This window comes from Physella acuta, unplaced genomic scaffold (genome assembly GCF_028476545.2).
Source record: "Physella acuta isolate Inbredline_101_S28 unplaced genomic scaffold, ASM2847654v3 ptg000592l, whole genome shotgun sequence".
Classification (NCBI taxonomy): Eukaryota; Metazoa; Mollusca; class Gastropoda; family Physidae; genus Physella; species Physella acuta.
In genome coordinates, this window is record NW_026732111.1 from 1,632,906 (window position 1) to 1,651,484 (window position 18,579).

The 18,579-nt window shown below is 34.0% G+C and overlaps 2 protein-coding genes and 1 long non-coding RNA gene across 6 annotated transcripts in view; 1 reads left to right on the plus strand and 2 right to left on the minus strand.

Moving 5' to 3' along the window:
* LOC131947380 (early endosome antigen 1) overlaps window positions 1-18,579 on the minus strand; it is a 222,188-nt gene that overhangs the window by 35,162 nt on the left and 168,447 nt on the right. The window contains exons 1-4 of one of the 3 annotated variants that reach the window (XM_059308584.1): window positions 11,071-11,138; window positions 10,562-10,669; window positions 9,512-10,170; window positions 9,215-9,319 (exon numbers count right to left, since the gene is read on the minus strand). In XM_059308584.1, the coding sequence (XP_059164567.1) occupies window positions 9,215-9,319; window positions 9,512-10,170; window positions 10,562-10,669; window positions 11,071-11,122 (924 nt within the window). In that variant the 5' untranslated portion in view covers window positions 11,123-11,138. Of the gene's footprint in view, window positions 1-9,214; window positions 9,320-9,511; window positions 10,177-10,561; window positions 10,670-11,070; window positions 11,139-18,579 lie in introns of those variants that run through there. The other 2 variants (XM_059308583.1, XM_059308582.1) reach the window with 2 other exon arrangements.
* Window positions 1-18,579, plus strand: part of LOC131947386 (uncharacterized) — a 48,003-nt gene that overhangs the window by 23,561 nt on the left and 5,863 nt on the right. Inside the window, exons 1-3 of one of the 2 annotated variants that reach the window (XM_059308596.1) lie at window positions 14,274-14,378; window positions 17,604-17,702; window positions 18,104-18,230. In XM_059308596.1, the coding sequence (XP_059164579.1) occupies window positions 17,604-17,702; window positions 18,104-18,230 (226 nt within the window). In that variant the 5' untranslated portion in view covers window positions 14,274-14,378. Of the gene's footprint in view, window positions 1-14,273; window positions 14,379-17,603; window positions 17,703-18,103; window positions 18,231-18,579 lie in introns of those variants that run through there. The other variant, XM_059308595.1, reaches the window with a different exon arrangement.
* LOC131947402 (uncharacterized) lies at window positions 11,142-14,297 on the minus strand. The gene is made up of 3 exons (XR_009387878.1): window positions 14,178-14,297; window positions 11,537-11,641; window positions 11,142-11,194 (listed from the first exon to the last, which is right to left on the minus strand). It is a non-coding gene; the product is annotated as an uncharacterized LOC131947402 (long non-coding RNA).

Below are 18,579 nucleotides of genomic sequence, written 5' to 3' on the forward strand. Positions count from 1 at the left end.
AAGTTTAATTAATGTAGTGCATTTCTAACAAAAAAAAGCCAATAAAATCTAAACAATAGATACATACATTATATTGTCCTTCATCACAGGTTGTTACAAAAAGTAAGGCGTGGCTAGAAGAAAAAACTGACCAATCATCTGTCAGCTACATCGAGCTATCACAAGAACTGGACACAGCAGCCACGGCCTTGTTGGATGTGACGTCACATATTTTAGGTCAGTACTCAAATAGTTTTTATAATTTAAAATCTCAAAGCCTACCATCGTTTAGTCTGTTCAGCAGTGAAGCGTTTCTACTGAGAAAAATGCAACGAAATTGTTTTACAAACCACTTTCCAATTTCATATAAAATCGATGTCACATTAGTGAATTTTGTAAATCATTATATGAACAAAATAAAGATTTTACAATCACATTGTGTAACCTTATTCGCCCTAAAACAAGGTTAAAGAGCCTTAAATGTTTATACAACAAAAACATTTAAAATACGTTTTATTATTAAATCGATAATTATTCTTGTAAAAGTAAATTTAAAACGAAATACCATGTACAATATATAGGTTTTAGGCATTTGGGAACTATTTGTGTTTGTTTAAATTTGGATGATATTTAAAGTTTTTTTTTATCATCAAAATATTACATGGTTTGCGTTATAGTTTTCAACAGCTATACAAGTAAAACGTATTGTATGTACTATAAAATCCTTGTTTACTTCAATTGCAATTAAAATAAAATTCTAAATCCGATTCAACCAGACGAGGACAACATGGATGTCAACAATCCAACGCCATCTTTACCACAGCCTGCCACACAGACAAAAGCAACATTTCTAACAGTAGAATCACCAAGACAACTCAAGACACAAGTTCAACATACAGCTGGTATATTATAGTAGTCTTTGGTACAACACGTTACATAGCATCATATGTTGGAGATAATTTTAAAATATGTACATGGATTGTAATTGTAAACCAATGTACGATTGATACCTTGGTTTTGTTTAATTTTTAACGCACTATTTTTTTTTTAATTTCGGTATTTTAAATTACAAACTTATATTTGTGACTATTCTCAGTTGAAGAACATCCTGACCTAGAGCGTAGACTCGCCTATATTGAAACAACACTATCTTCACTACAGGACACACAACACAAGTCTACAGATGACATATCAGAAATAAAACAATGGAGAGACAACTTTGTAACAGAGCAGAGTGACAATTGGGTAAACATTGAACAACTGACTAAAAAACAAAAGCAGAATTTTAAAAATCTTAGAAAACAAATGAGTAAACATGATAACAAAGTTAAGGAGCTGAACAAAGAAATTGAAAATTTAAAAGAAAAAGAATCCAAATCAAACAAAACGCTAGAAAATCTGTATCTAGATATGAAGGAATATGAGAACAACTTACTTAAAATAAATAAAGAGATGCAAGATCACACAGATAAAACAGACAGTATAACACAAGAAATGAAAAGACATTCAGATCAGATGGCTGCCTTACACGAAGAGAGTTCTAAAACCATGCTGAATACATCAACGCAATTAGAAAAGGTAAAATTTCTAATTATCTGTGTACACAATTTTACACATACTGGCCACATAACTTATTTCACATTTTATAACCTGGTTAAATCAAAAGACAACTTAGTAACTTTATCAACTATTATGCCTTTAATATAATACTATTCTTTTTATAGTTATAATGTGAATTAAAAATAATAAAAATTTTAATGCTTTTATTTACTTTTCTGCTTTTTAGTCCATTTTAATGAACAAGCTCCTACAACAAAGGTTGATGCCTATTGACAAACTGATTCAAATTTTTAACGAGAAGTTGGAGTCAAGGGAAGATAGAATAACGAAGGTATATAAGAAGTAATTCTATTAAAAAATAAAATGCGCCGTTTATAAATCATGCATTAATTATCAACACTATGTAAATAGACAAGTTAATAACATATATTTAAAAATAACAAAAGTTTTAAATTATTTTCTATTCTTACAATATGCCATAACCAACTAAAATCATTGCATCGATTGTATGCTGTACGTAACTATGGGATTTTTTCATTCGTTTTATAACATACTTTTTTAGCTGGAGAATATTGATGTGGCTATTTCAAAATTGTCCAAAGATTTGAGTATTATAGGTAAGTTTGCCTTTAAAAATTAATTTTAGCCAGACAGACCATAACATGATGTTCGTTAGCCAGACAGACCATAACGTGATGTCCGTTAGCCAGACAGACCATAACGTGATGTTTGTTAGCCAGACAGACCATAACGTGATGTTCGTTAGCCAGACAGACCATAACGTGATGTTTGTTAGCCAGACCATAACGTGATGTTCGTACGCCAGACAGACCATAACGTGATTTTCGTTAGCCAGACTATAACGTGATGTTCGTTAGCCAGACAGACCATAACGTGATGTTCGTTAGCCAGACCATAACGTGATGTTCGTTAGCCAGACAGACCATAACGTGATAAAGTATGGAACATTTCACTCACCCATAGTGCCAGTCTCTAGACCCGTGGGTTTCCGTCAGGTATTTGTTTCCTCACCTGGTACATTACACCACCTGGTATGTCGGGGGTCGACCTACAGTGGTCTATTATAGCACAGTAAGACATTTACGACAATTTCAAATGAACTAATTTAAATTGACCTCACTTTATCCCGTTATGTTTCTAATATTAATACGGAGTGCCAAACGAACCAGGGCTGCAACCTAAACTAAAATAGTAACTTAATATATTTTACATTTTTAACAACCAATATCTAATAATTTACTGTAAACTGAAATTAACAATACAAAATGTTGACTGTGCAGATCTTGTTATCGGTCATCATTAAGTGCAACATACTAACTTTTGTTCTTTTGATCTTTTTCGATAGATAAACCTTATATAATTAAACTATAATGTGAACACATACGGACTGTATGATTATAACGGGATCCGGACGATTTCTCCAAAGACACTTGCCCGAAAGCGAAAAATGACCGAATGGACACTTGTATTTGTGCTAGTGTCAAATCAGGTAATCGGCCTTCGGGCGAACGGCATTCGGGAAAGTATCTTTCTGGAATTTGTCGTAGACCGATTATAACATAACGCAATAAACATTGTTCTACATTTAGTGACCTATTGCGTCACCTACTTCACACGTAGTTTCAATACGTAGGACAAGATAAACAAACACCACTAAAACTGAGGCCCGTTATACACTAGCGGTCTAGTGTTTCGATCTGTGGTCTTAGACAAAATTATGTAAACATTATGGACGAGAAAAATGGCCCGTTGAGTAAGGATACAACGGGCGCTAGGTTGATAGTGCTGTCTCTTTTCTCTAAATTAAAACCACCCCACCCCCACCCCCCCCCCCCCCCCCACACACACCCCCACCCCTCCCCCACCCCCCCAAAAAACATGTCTACCGTCCCATTCAACGAAATATAATTATATACTTTTCCGCCGAAAATTCTACCCCCGCCCGCGAAAATTTCAAGTACCCCCATTCCTCTCCAGGGAGGAAAAAGGCTGAAAGAAACACTGGTGTCGCGCTTAGCCACTACCCGAAGAATTGCATTAAAGAAATTGCAAGGAAACCACTTTTTAGATTAGACACATTAATTAGGCGGTATTTTTATTATAGAGTATCGATGAAGAAATTTCTTTTGAGTTGGGGAGGGGGGGGGGGGGGCTCAGACGTTCTTACGCGGGGGGTGGGGCTTCGCCCCTACCCGAAGAATTGTATGCAAGAAACTCTTCACGCAAACCATTTATATTAGACAAAATTGCCATTTTATTCAATGTTTACTCGAGAATCAATGACGTCATATTACTGTGTGCACTCTCCGTCTTGAGATTATTTTCTACTCTATGCTAAATGTGACGACGTCATACTTCGTTTTTCGAATTACTATGCATGTTTTTAATTTGCTTGTGTTTTCTCTAGAGCGTTCTTGTCAGATAGATACATACACAGATAGATAGATACACAGACAGCGAAACTATTATTATAGACGAGAAAAATGGCCCGTTGAGGAAGGATATAACGGGCGCTAGGTTCATAGTGCTGTCTTTTTTCTCTAAACTAAAACCAACCCCTACCCCCCCCCCCCCACACACACACACATACACTCCAAAACATGTCTACCGTCCCATTCAACGAAATATAATTATATACTTTTTCCAGTGTCCGCCCCCTCCCCGAAAATTCTACCCCCGCCCCCGAAAATTTCAAGTACCCCCACCCCTCTCCGGGGAGGAAAAAGAAACACTTTTCGCATTTGTAGATCATACAAACTAAAGGAAGAATCTGGGCGGGGCTTCGCCCCTACCGGAAGAGATGCTTGAAAAAAAAACTGCACGCTAAACGCTTTTTAGATTAGAAAAAGTTCCCCCCTCCGGGGAGGAAAAAGTCTGAAAGAAACACTGGTGTCGCGCTTAGCCACTACGCGAAGAATTGCATTAAAGAAATTGCAAGAAAACCACTTTTTAGATTAGACACATTAATTAGGCGGTAATTTTATTATAGAGTATCGATGATGAAATTTCTTTTGAGTTGGGGAGGGGGGGGGGGGGCTCAGACGTTCTTACGCGGGGGGGGTGGGGCTTCGCCCCTACCCGAAGAAGTGTATGAAAGAAACTCTTCACGCAAACCACTTAGATTAGACAAAATTGCCTTTTATTCAATGTTTACTCGAGAATCAATGACGTCATATTACTGTGTGCACTCTCCGGCTTGATAATATTTTCTACTATATGACGTCATGCTTCGTTTCCGTCTGATTGTGCATGTTTTTAAATTGCTTGTGTTTTCTCTAGAGCAGGGGTCTCCAAACTACGGCCCGCGGGCCGGATGCGGCCCGCGAAGTCCTCTCATCCGGCCCGCGGAGATCTTTTTGTCAAAGGAAAAATCGTCTTTTGGTGATGGCTGAGGAACTTTGCCCAGAAAAATCAATGACATGCCTGGAAGAAACTGGCCCCCGAACTGATGAAACATTATGGTCTTATATTATTAAAATAGTAACCACCTTATTTTTATTTAAATAGCACGCAACACAACATTCAAAATTAACTAGTCTCAACATTAGTGTAGGGCCTACATTTCACATTATGTTAACAAGAATACAATATGTATCAGTCGCTTAAAAAAAACAAGGGAATATATCAATTGTAAAGTAAACAGGATACCTTTGTAGTTAAAGCTACTAAAAGGTCTGTAGTATGGGCCAGATTTTTCTTCCCATCATTTTGTAGAGTTAAAGTCACAGCAGAGTGGCTTTTGATGTCTTGTCCTGTTTTTATTAATCACATTAAATAAATTGATTCACTCATATTTGTTGCTGTTGAACGTTGTGTCCAAATATTGTTGTGTTAAATATTGTATACAAGTCTCATTTTAAGTAATCGTTAGATAAAACATGAGGGGTTGGGGGGGGGGGGGGGATAGGCTTAGGAATGAAAGGGCGAGTAGCATTTGATCGCCGTGAGATTACAGACCTTATGTTTTTATTTTTTTTTTCAATTAACAGTAACACGATATATGCACTTACAATATTGAATAATATGTTGAAACATACGCTTTTGTTTGTGTGTTGTTTTTTTTCTGTATTTGCAGCGCGTTTGACGATGACTGTTTTTCTATGTGTATGTGTGCAACTCTGTGTGTATATGTGTGTACGCCTCTTAGCTCCAACAAATGAACCTGTTTGAAGCTTTGTTTTTGTTCCAAGCCTAATTGTTATGTTCTTTCTCAACAATAAATCCTTCTATGATTAGGCCATTTTAAGACAGAAAAACACACATTTGCATTGCTTTATATATAAATATATTATTATCAACTGTCATAGCGTAGACTAGTAGAGATTACTGAGGACAGTGTGAACTTGACGGTAGACGATTTGGTGCGAGAGTATTGTGCGCTTGTTCAATAAAATATTTGTGGCGTGAGTGTGACATGAGCATGACGCGACAATGTACCGATTATGTAAGACGCTGCAGTGAAAAACGTTGGGGGTTAGCCATAGTAGAAGACGAACGTATTTTGATATTGTGAAACAGATCTATAAGTGTGTGTTAATAAAGTTAATACTATTTCATAAACGAAGTTGTTGACATTGTTAATTATTGTCTGCGGAAAATAAGAGTGTTTCCCGTCCTCCTTCACAAGCTTTTAATTGCAGTGCTAATAATAGTAGTACCAGTGGCGGAACTAGAAAAAAAGGGCCACCCCGCAAAAAATTTTTTAGGCCCCATATATATATATATATATATATATATATATATATATATATATATATATATATATATATATATATATATATATATATACCCGTCCCCGGCGCGTTGCCGCGGGGATAGAAGAAAGTTTGACGAAATGTATTAGCAGGATTTCACCAACGCATTACCAATCATATGTTCTTAGACGCGTGACCGTCTTTTCTAAAAGTGAGTTATTTAAATGTAAATAATGCCTGCGCTTAAATCATAAATATCCGGACACGGGTTTACCAACACTACCTCATGTAAACATTGAGTGTACATTAATCACTCACCGAAAAAATGTTAGAACACACTTCGGTGACCGCCCATGTGTCAGAGACTTACAGGGGCGCTCTCAGGGCCCCCACCCCCCCCCCCCCGATTACACTACCGCATAGGCGCGGCGTACGACCCCTGGCTCCTTAAAAGTAACAGGCGCCAAATAGCCTCCTGTTAATAATGATGCAGATTGCGTCATTCGCTAAAGTGACACAAATGAACAGGATTTTTTTTTCTTTAACACGTTAAAAAAGTATTTGACGTGTTTTAAACATCAGTGTGACTGATGCAATATGCTAGTGTTACTAATGGTCTATTATTAGATGCTCGATCTCAATTTCTGACTTGATTGTCTAATAGTAGATGCTTATTGCATCCTTTGTAAAGTGACAAAACTCTACAGTAGGCTCCTCATATTCAAAAAGTTATTTTTTCATCTTTGGCAAGGTGACGAAACTGTACAGAAGGATTTCCTCGCTTTACAAAGTTATTTTTAGAATCCTGTTGCAGTTTTACCGCTGAATATAGTAGTACCCCTTACTCGCTATGCAGGACGCTCGAGTAACGGATGACAAGTGCCAACATAGTCGCTCTAAAACTATGGGCGCCAAACCGTGTATTGACGAAAATTGTACCCTACATGGCGCCGCCCATAAGAAACTTTAGTTTTCTTTTTCGCAGAAATATTCTCGGGAGTATTATCATCTACTCCCTAAAGTTTCATGGCACTCGGATGAACCGCATCCGAGTTTTATTTTTTATATACCGTGTATAGAGAAAAAAATCGCCCCCCCCCCGGGGGCACCGCCCTTGCAATATTAAAAAAATATTTTTGTTGCAGAACCCTACCATTGAGTGATCTAATCATCTCCCCAAAGTTTCATGGTACACGGATAAACGGTGTGAAACCGAAATAGACTTTTATTTTTATAAACCGTATATAGAAAAAAAAAACAAATCGCGCCCTGCCGGTGCGCCACCCCTGCGAATTTGAAAATGTTTTTAGCGCAGAAACCTCCCCAAGAAATAAATTCAACTTCTTCCCAAAGTTTCATGGCGATCTGTGAACGGTGTCACGGCAATTCACTTTTATTATTTTTATATACGGTATATAGAGAAAAATCGCACCCTCCCGTGGCGCCGCCCTTGTGAAATTAAAACTGATTTTTTTTACAGAACCCTTCCTTAAAGTGTTTTAATGAACTCACCAAAGTTTGATAGCGATCAGGTGAATGGTGTCAAACCAAAATCGACTTTTATTTTTATATACCGTATATCGAGAAAAACAAATCGTGCCCTGCCGGGGCGCCACCCCTACGAATTTGAATTTTTTTTTTCCGCAGAAACCTCCCCAGGAATATTCTCAACAACTTCCCAAAGTTTCACGGCGATGTGATGAGAGGTGTAGTAATGCATAAAGGACAAACACACACACAAACACACACACACAAACATACATTGCTTTATATATATATATATATATATATATATATATATATATATATATATATATATATATATATATATATATATATATATATATATATACAAACACAAAATACGAACATAGGATACTCATTGCTGGCATGTTCGGGTTTTGAAAAAAAATGTTTTGTTTATCAATTAAAACAAATTACAACATCATGTCATGTGTGTAAGTGCATTAGTGTGTTTTGTGAAAATCAGTTCTATTTTGTCTCTGCTATAAGACCTCCTAACCTCTAGACCTAGACGGAGAAAAGAAAGCTTTGTATAAATAATGGTGTCTCGTGTTATGTTTATGTTTTTGTTTTTTGTATTTATAGTATTAATGCAAAATACATCTCCTTTTTGTACAATGCATCCTTTATTAAGTACTTTATAAAAAAATAATTAAGAGAAGTGATTGCTTCTTAATTTGTTTAGTACAAATCTATTAAAAGGAACTTATGAGCACCCTTATGTTACTATTTAAAAAAGGGACATAAGTCATGGAAGTGGTTTGAACGTTTGCTTATCTTTGATAAGTTTGATTGTAGGAGAAAGAGGACGCGGCTTTCACAGTGGTTTAAAAACAAAGGGAAAAAGAATATAGAAGAGCGTGGGGTGGTGTCTATAGAATAAAGATAATCCAACCGCAGCTAAGGTAATCTTTTTACATAAAACCATCAAGTGTAGTACTCAGGATATAGATTATAGATGAAGTATCATACATAATACTTATAAACCCCCCAACACATTAACCAAATATCGGCCTTTAACTTACTTTTAACTAGTACCGATGGCTTGTGATTATTATAAAAGTATTTAATGATAAAATACTTACTAATTGAATCTACATCACTTGACAAATTCAAAATATCTTTTTCCAGGGTTGCAAGCTGAAAACAAAAGATGTCATCTTATCATTTCAAAATAGTGTCAGATTTCGTATTTTACAAGTGATTTTTTCCAAATTTACAGAAAAAAAAACAAGATAGCAAACTGAATGCAAGAAAAGTGATTATTTATATTTTTAATATTGTAATCGTGTCTACCGAAGAACAAAAGCAGCGATGGTAATTAATTGTTTACATCGGTCTCAAACAATATTTCTGTCACGAGAACATGTCGGTAGATTGTGTGGGCTTTGTAGACTCTCAAAAGAAACAGTCGCATTCGGTACTAAATATGTTACCTTTTGTTTGTTTATCTGCCTGTTTGCCAAGTTTTGATTAAACATTTGAATCAAATTTTCAAGGGGCATCAATCTTTGTTGTAAGATCTTGAAAGTGACCCTATGCTAGAAGTAGAATTGCATAATCATGTTGTCTTAACAGTTTTGGCAAATGTAATCGAGACATATTGCATGTGAGCAGGTTTGTAGTTATTAAAGTGTGTAGCTATGAACTAATAAAGCACAAACCAAGAAATCCATTTTAAAAGAGAAAATATGTGTTCAAAAACTAAAATAGGTACTAAAATTGGTACAAACCATTGACATTAACTTTTCTACTTTGGTTTCCGTATTTTGGTTTTTATTTCCTTCTTCCCTCAAGTGAGAAATAACATCGTAATGCTTTTTAATATATTGTTGCAATTTCTCTGTTTTAGTTGTTTGAATTTCTAATTCTTCATTTATTTTGTTTGCTATAATGTCAAACTTGTTCATCTCTGTGTTCGTGCTTTCTAGAGCTTGTCTTGCGTTTGATTCCTTTTCTTTGAGTGTCTCAATTTCTTTATTCAACTCATTTATTTTGGTTTTGGTTTCTTTTATTTGTTCTCTAATCTTTTCTTTATTATCTTTTTCTTTCTGAGACAATTCTTCAAGTTTTTTCGCCATAGTGTTATGTTCTGATATAAGTGTTTTCCTCCATTGTTTTAATTCATTCAATTGTTTTAGTTCTTCATTCATCTCTTCCGTTATATGTTTTTGTTCGTTAATTTGCTTTCGGAATTGCTTAGCATTATGTTTTTGTTTTATAGCCAATTGTTCTATGTGTTCCTTCATATTACTTTCTTCTGTTTTATAAGTGTCCCTCCATTGCTTAATTTCAGTCACGTCAGCTTCAGTTTTTTTATTCCTACTTTGCATAGAAGTTAGCGCTGTTTCAAGACGTTCTACTCTCTGCTCTAGTTTGTTACTAAAATCAGCTGCAACTTTTAAAATTTGTTTATGTTAGCATATTCTTGGAGAAGGCTATAGAAGCAAAATATTTCAAACTAAAGACAAAAGTAAAGTAATTACATTAAAGCAACGGTGCATTGATATATATATATATATATATATATATATATATATATATATATATATATATATATATATATATATATATATATATATATATATATATATGTATATATATATATATGTATATATATATATATATATATATATATATATATATATATATATATATATATATATATATATATATATATAAATATATATATATATATATATATATATATATATATATATATATATATATATATATATATATATATATATATATATATATATATATATATAAAGCAATTTTACCTGACATAGGAAGATCAGAATAATTTCCATCGTGTACAGAAACAACACTTTTATTCTCTTGTGTTGTCTTATCTCCAGCAGCCATTGCTTGATACTTGGTGCAGGAAACTTTCAGACATGTGTAACAAATATGTTTTAAGGACTAGATTTTCAATAGTAAGAATGTAAAAATATTTGAAAAGCATTGCAAATGTTTTCAAAAGCAAACAATCTAAAATATAAAAATCAACGGCTTTTAAACTATCTGTTATCTTTCCAATGAGTATATTTTGAATTTTAGAAAACATACAATAATTTTACAAATATAGATGTGTATTATAATACATAGGATAAATAATTTTAAATGGACGACGTAGTCTATGGAAAAAAGATATATAATATTTAAAGTTTAGTGATGTATATTTTTAAATAGCATATTTGTCGAATATTATCGTTATAAATTAATAATCCAACGAAATATTTAAAAATAAAAAGTAAAACTGCACTACATAATAATTTTATAAAATTACCAGAAATCGTTTGTTTAAGTTCAAGTAGAGAAGTATTTACTGTTGTTACCATAAAAACCACTTCTTTAAAATCTATTTTTGCAACTGCGGGATTGTCAAGCCATTCCAGTGTTGCTTGTTTTACCTAGACATGACATAACAGAGACGAGGTTTGAAATATTTAAACATTCAGGTGCTAATTAATTTAAGAGCAAAATAAATTCAAAATCCTTAATACTTATCATTCTTTCATTGGGTGTGTAAAGTAATTACATTACCATATAGTACCATGTGCAAATCTATGTAACAGGCGGAATGTGCATGGAAAAATGAAATTACATAATATCCATTAGTTTTAAAATATTTGCATTAATTAACAACTCTTACTAACAGGTTTTGGAGTTTGTTTTTCTTACGCAGCTTAATACGATCATGTTCTAGATAAATTAAAGCCCTGTTAGTACATCGTACTATGAGATGTGCTTACCTGCTGATCAAAGTCACTTAAATTATTTTTCAACAAACTGTTTATCTCTTTCAGATTATTCAACAGTTGAGCTAATTTCTCCTTTATAGGAATCGATACGGCCATCTATATGAAAATATAAACTAATAACTTTAATGAAAATTATGTGTTGTTGGAATATACTTTTTTTATAATTAGATATGTTATTATCAAAACACATAGGTGACCCTACCAGTCCATTTACATGTACATATACAATGTGTAGGTGTGGTGATGTAATGTGTATGAAAGGTGAATACGTGGAACGGGTCACTGCGTGTGTGTATGTAGCTTGTAGTGTGACGCGAGGCCGGGTGTGTTGACGTGTATGTTGTTGTACGGAGTGAACGAGGGTACAAGGGAAGCGACTGGTCGGGTGACAGTGGCTGTGTTGTGAGCGAGAGAAAGGTGGTGTGTAGGGATGAATGCGGACGGCAGTTGGAGGTTAGTTGTGGAAAAAGAGACAGGTTGGTCGGGTGACTGGAGGTTGGATAAATAAAAGGACTGTGATATTTAACTGCAATTGAGTTGTGCATTTCTGTATATTCTTCAACCCTCACAGTAGGATATACTGTATTTTTAGCAAGAATTAGTTTTTGTGATAACCAAGACAAAATAAGCTAAAAATAGATTCGTTAGTTGTATCCAGCACAATAAATTAACACCAACAACAATTATAGCTAATCAGAGTTGTCTTAACACGTCACATGTAAAGATGCGACTTAAAAAAAATGTCTTTGTTTCACATTTAACAGTGTAGGTAGGAAAAAACTCAACAAGATTAATGTGTATGTGTGTCACTAGGTTGGTGTTTATAGGAGGGATCTGATTTAATGTTGGTGAGCAGGGTAGTGCATAAATACAAAGTGATATGATTAAAATTAAGTTTTGTTACCTCAGCGAATTTCTGATCGAATATCTTAATGTAATAAATCATAAAATGGGACATGCAAGGTGAAGTTTAAATAATTGTTGGAAATAATGTCTATATTTTGTATGCTTTGTTTTCCTAGGTGAAGACAGCCTCTACTTGTGGAATGAATAACTATAGTTAGCATCTACCAGAACATTCCCTAATGTTTGATCTGCTTACAGTCTATTCACAATAAAACATCAACAGCTGGGGTTCACAATAAAACATCAACTGTTGGGGTTCACAATAAAACATCAACTTGGGGTTCACAATAAAACATCAACTATTGGGGTTCGCAATAAAACATCAACATTTGGGTTTCACAATAAAACATCAACTATTGGGGTTCACAATAAAACATAGACTATCGGGGTTCACAATAAAACATCAACTGTTGGGGTTCACAATAAAACATCAACAGCTGGTGTTCACAATAAAACATCAACTATTGGGGTTTACAATAAGAAAACATCAACTGTTGGGGTTCACAATAAGGGTAACAGCGGTAGGCACAGATACCTTTTTTCACCCGGCTTTTTTAAAAAAAAAAATATAAAATTACTTTGCTTTCTATAATAAAAGCTTTAGAAACTAAAATATGTAAAACAAATATCATTTTCATGTCTGTGTCAGTCTTTATTTTTAGCGCAATTTCCATTCTGGAGAATTGCGTTTATTAACCCGTCATTTCTGGATGTATGAATGTATGAATGGATGGATGGATGGATGGATGAATGGATGTGAGTCCGCAGCTTTAAGTCGTATCTCCTCCTCAACGAAGCAATATCGATGACTAGTTCCAAAAGCAATTATGTTAAGCAAGTTACTAGGATGAACATAGGCTGTAAAAATTACGGGTTTCTTTCATAAATTTCCCGGAAAAGCCAAAAAACCTCGAAAAAATGTAGTTTTTGGCCCATACCTCGGCAACCAGACCTCTTAGCGACTTGAAACATGTACCAATCGATTCCTGCCATAATTTAAAACAATATTGCCGAAGAAAGTTTTCAAAAATATCCTTTCGTTCGGTCACAAAATTTTTTTTGAATTAATCAAAATTTGGACCGAATTAGTAAGCATATTTATCCAACCACACCATACGCGTCATCACGTTCAATAGCTGCGCCATCACGTTCAATGGCTGCGTCATCACATTCAGTAGGCGCGCAATGGTTTTTAGTCATGTAACTCTATTGTAAATAAAACATGTAAAATACTGAAAAAAAAAATTAATAAAAAGCGTTTTAATAACTAACCAATGGTTTTACTAACCCTGCTCTTGATTTACGGTACGACAGAGCTATTTTTAGATAACATAAGGAAATTGCGCTTAAATGTCACTAGACTTTTTAATTAACTAGTTTCTTATTTAAATGGTAATTAAGTAAAGAAATACCTATTTGTTTAGTACAAAACTAGACACATTAACTTTTGACACCCCTATTATACTATTTAAAGCGGAGTGATAAGGTATGGATGTGGTTTGAAGTTTTGCTAAACTTAGTAGCTAATTAATAGCTAATCTAGATTTTTCTCTATGCGACAGTATGTGCTACATACTGAAAAACAACCTCTGCTGTAGGAGATATGTTAAAAAAAGGTGTACAAAATATATTTGTTGTTTTTGGTCGGAATATGTCTCGCCCCCCCCCCCCCCCTTTCCAACCGTATTGAGGTATGATAATTCCACTCCTGTATTTTGTGAGTTACCTTAAAAAGTTCTAGCGAGATAAATGTGAACAGCGACAGTTCTGTCCCTTGGAACGTGACGTCAACTCTTGAGATAATACCGGAATTTCCCGTTCAGTTATTTCGGTTTCATGACCAGCGTAGCAGTTGTCGAATGTTTGCAGAACGATTTTAGATCTAGATCTAGATCTAGCTGTAAAATTTCCTGCAGTTATCGTTGAAGTAAGTGTAAACATATAATTTACATACCATTAAATAAATATGTATATATTACTGATAACAATAAACAAAGAAAAATGTAAAAAAGTGTATGTTTTTTTATTAAAAATATAATATGTTTATGAAGCGTAATATTTTTTTAAAAATAATTTTAAAATGTACGTTAATTTCTATTTCGTTTAAGATAGTATAAAAACATTAAAATGACACTCACTACAGATAATTAGATAATAAGGTAGTGTGTTTAATTTTTGTGTATTACCTAAATTATGTGTTTTAGTCAGAGGCGTAGCGACCCCTCCCGGCGCCCGGGGCGAACTTTCATTTTGGCGCCCCCATATATATATGAATATTTATTTATATATATATATATATATATATATATATATATATATATATATATATATATATATATATATATATATATATATATATATATGCGTGTGTGTTTGTGTGTGCGACAGTCTAGAAAAAATTAACAATTACGCTGATTGTCGTTCCCTAAAACTTCACTGGACGCCAATTAAATTCCCCTTAAGATGCCGAAACGAATAAAAAGGAGAAAATTTCATAAAAAACGTTTTAATAACAAGCTTTTATGTAATAATGCACTAAAAAGTAGAAAATAAATTATAGACTACTATTTAAATAACTATAAAGAAAAGCGTGGGTCACTTTAGTACCTATTGGATACCTTTACTAATATTTGAGAAGAGTAATTTAAATAGTAGTGTATAATTTATTTTCTACTTTTTAGTGCATTATTACATAAAAGCTTGTTATTAAAACGTATTTTATGAAATAGTGTTACATGAGTAAAAACCATTGCGCGTCTATTGAACGTGATGGCGCACCAATTGAACGTGATGGCGCAGCTATTGAAGGTGATGACGCGTGTGGTGTGGTTGGCTAGACATGCCTACTAATTCGGTCCAAATTTTAATTAATTCATAAAAAATTAATAAGGCATCCAATTAAGTAAAATTTAGTTTCAGATTGCACTGTCTTCATGTCTTGACCCACGTGCCAAATGTGAGTCGTATTGGTCAAGTAGAAGGGTCCGAATTTTTACTCCTGCGTTTCGGTCTAGACTGACGACTGACGACAGACAGAGGAAGTGAGTTAAATAAAAGCTTGTAAAAATCAAAAGAGCTTAGAACAGTAGGCTCCATCGAACCCGAGAGGTTTGGTAATTCAGTCTCAGGGTTTCCGCGGATGTCAAGACCAGAGTTTCTTCCAGGCATCTCTTCGGGGGGGGGGGGAATGAAATTTATATAATTTATATAGAAAATATATACCTTTAACAGTGTCCGCCCCCCCCCCCCGAAGAAAGTCTACTGCCCCCCCCCCCCCCCGAAAATTTTAAGTGCCCCCCCCCCCCCCCCCCCGGAGAAAAAATCTGGAAGAAACACTGGTCAAGACACACACCCGACTCATAGGATTCACGATCGGATTTTGTCATTGTGGACGATACAACTATTAAGAAGGGTTCGGTGATTGCGCATATGAAACTGGTTGGGTTCGGTACTCTAAAAAGTTAAGAACCACTGCTTTAGAGTTATTTTGTAGAAGGTGCAAGCCTTATTTGGTTTACTTTTGGTCGTGTCTTTAGAACAATTTCAAAAATAGTAGGCCAATATTGCAATTTAGAATTATCAGTTAGGTTGAACAAAGTAATAATCAGTACAATATACTAATTTTATTCTCTCTTAAAATTTTGGCAAAGAGTGTCGCTTCCCATCCACCCGCTAAGACAGTCTGCTAAATCTTTTTTATGTTACACAACCGTAAAATACTCTTTAGTTCAATGGGTTTCTTTTCTGGGCGATATCGGTTTATTCCTTAATCCGCTGTTAATTTTTCAGATTTTAGTCTTCGAAAAAGCGCCCCCCCCCCCCTCATCTAGTAAAGCTGGAAAGCGGTTTTTCCGGTCACTGTTTCTTAAAGATATACGTTTTACAGTTACACAACCAAGGTAGAAAACAGTTAAATCAGTATGCAAAGGCTGCCCGCGTTAAATTTCTTTACTTTGACTGTTTATCATTCAACATTGTAGCTTAAAATGAGCTTTTAATTTTTTTTCTACCCCTTTTGGCGCCCCCCTAGGGTCGGCGCCCGGGGCGGCCGCCCTCCCCGCCCTCCCCTAGCTACGCCTCTGGTTTTAGTTGAAGACAAGACATCAGCTCTAGTACGTGTCTTGTGTTGTCGCCATCTTTATAACCTGGTAGAAGATATATTTATAGCAGCGGATTTTTTCCGTTAAGAACTTTCAGTTTCGCCGTTCTACTTTTAATGAGGTACAATATAAATACAAAAACACTATTTTTATAGTTTAACAGCTGTGATAGATAATTATTTAATGAAAAAAATAAAAAGCGTTTCGTAGAAAGGGTAACAGCTGCAATGAATGCGTTAAAAATATAATTCGTGTAAGAAAGTGTTGTAAAACTATCGGTGTGATTTGTTGTCATTTTATTTATCGCATGGATTGTATTTTTAATTCAGTTTAAGTCAATTAGACAGCATTTGACACGTTTCGATACGTAGTTAAAGTGTAATGTATTTTATGTTTTCAAACACAGGCGGCAACCAAACTGAGATCGTTGTTTACATTGTTAACTCGTCTAATTACATCCTCACTTAAAGTATCTACTTGGACACCAGTCCTTACAAATACCCGAGAACAAAGTTCTGGGCAACGCCCCTCCCCTCAAATAAAGTATTCATAACGAAAAGTATCCCTAAAATCTTAAAAAAAACAAAACAAAGTACTTTAATTTTTTTTTTTACTTTCTATATAAGTGTGTTTTTAATCATTATATCTAGACATAAAATGCAAATAAAATCATTTCTACCTAAATCGTGCAACTCTGGGGTCAGACCTTGATATTTTATTGCTGGGTTGTAACCATCATGCTGTAGATGGAGGGGGGAGAAAGGTGTACATATATATTTGCTCAGGTGCTAACACACGTGTCTGCAGATCTACATATATTTGCACCTGTCTCTCTGTATCAACAACCGTAACACGATTATACATCATGCTACTCTTATTTTACCTGTGTAATTATATTCAATAAAATATGAATTATTGCAACAAGTCCGTTCAAAGCAAAGGAGACTACCGATTTTCAGTAAACCAAACGTCTCTGTTCTCTATTGTCTATCACATTGACTAATGCGACAAGCAAAAAAATGTAATAAGTGAAGATTCTATTTTTAAACCAGATGCCTACCCGAATTCAGGTCAAGGTTGTTACAGAACAGATACAATATTTGGAAGAACAGATACAAGTTCTGGAGCCTGTCATTAATTTTATGAAAAATGTAAGATTAAAACATTTAAAATCAATTAATTTTTAATGCTAATTTTTTTTAAAGATTATTGTGACGTTGTGTTATTACAATTTCTTTTTTTTATTTCTCTGAACACATTTTCCGAGAGTAAAACTAACTTATCCAAGTAGCTTAATATATATATATATATATATATATATATATATATATATATATATATATATATATATATATATATATATATATATAATTATATATATAATTATATATATTATTAAGAGATTTAAACTTGATATACTTTCTAATATATGAAAACCAAAAAATTAACATTTAGATGGTAGGAATTATTTTAATTTTGACATTTATTTTCTCATAAAATAGCCATACAAAATCTGGCCAGTTGAAATAATGTTCATATTTGTGATGACCAGGTTGTTACAAAAAGTAAGGCGTGGCTAGAAGAAAAAACTGACCAATCATCTGTCAGCTACATCGAGCTATCACAAGAACTGGACACAGCAGCCACGGCCTTCTTGGATGTGACGTCACATATTTCTGGTCAGTTTTTTAATTCACATTATAATTTTAAATCTCTAACCCTTCTGTCAAGAAGCGTAAACGTTTGGTCCGAGTTCAACTTTAAATAAATTAATATGTGAATCAATGTAAAATAAATTAGTATGTAAATCAATTTAAAATAAATTAGTATGTAAATATGTAGATCTGGATAATTTAACAGAAGGAAGAGATTAGTTTTTTATCGAATAAGAATTTCAATGAAATTTGATTTTCTAAATTTTACAAAATTTACTGTAAAAAATTTAAACACTTTGCAGCTAAAGTCTTTAGAAATACTGTGTTTACAATAAAACATCATTCATTAAAATGTAACTATAATAAAATTCTA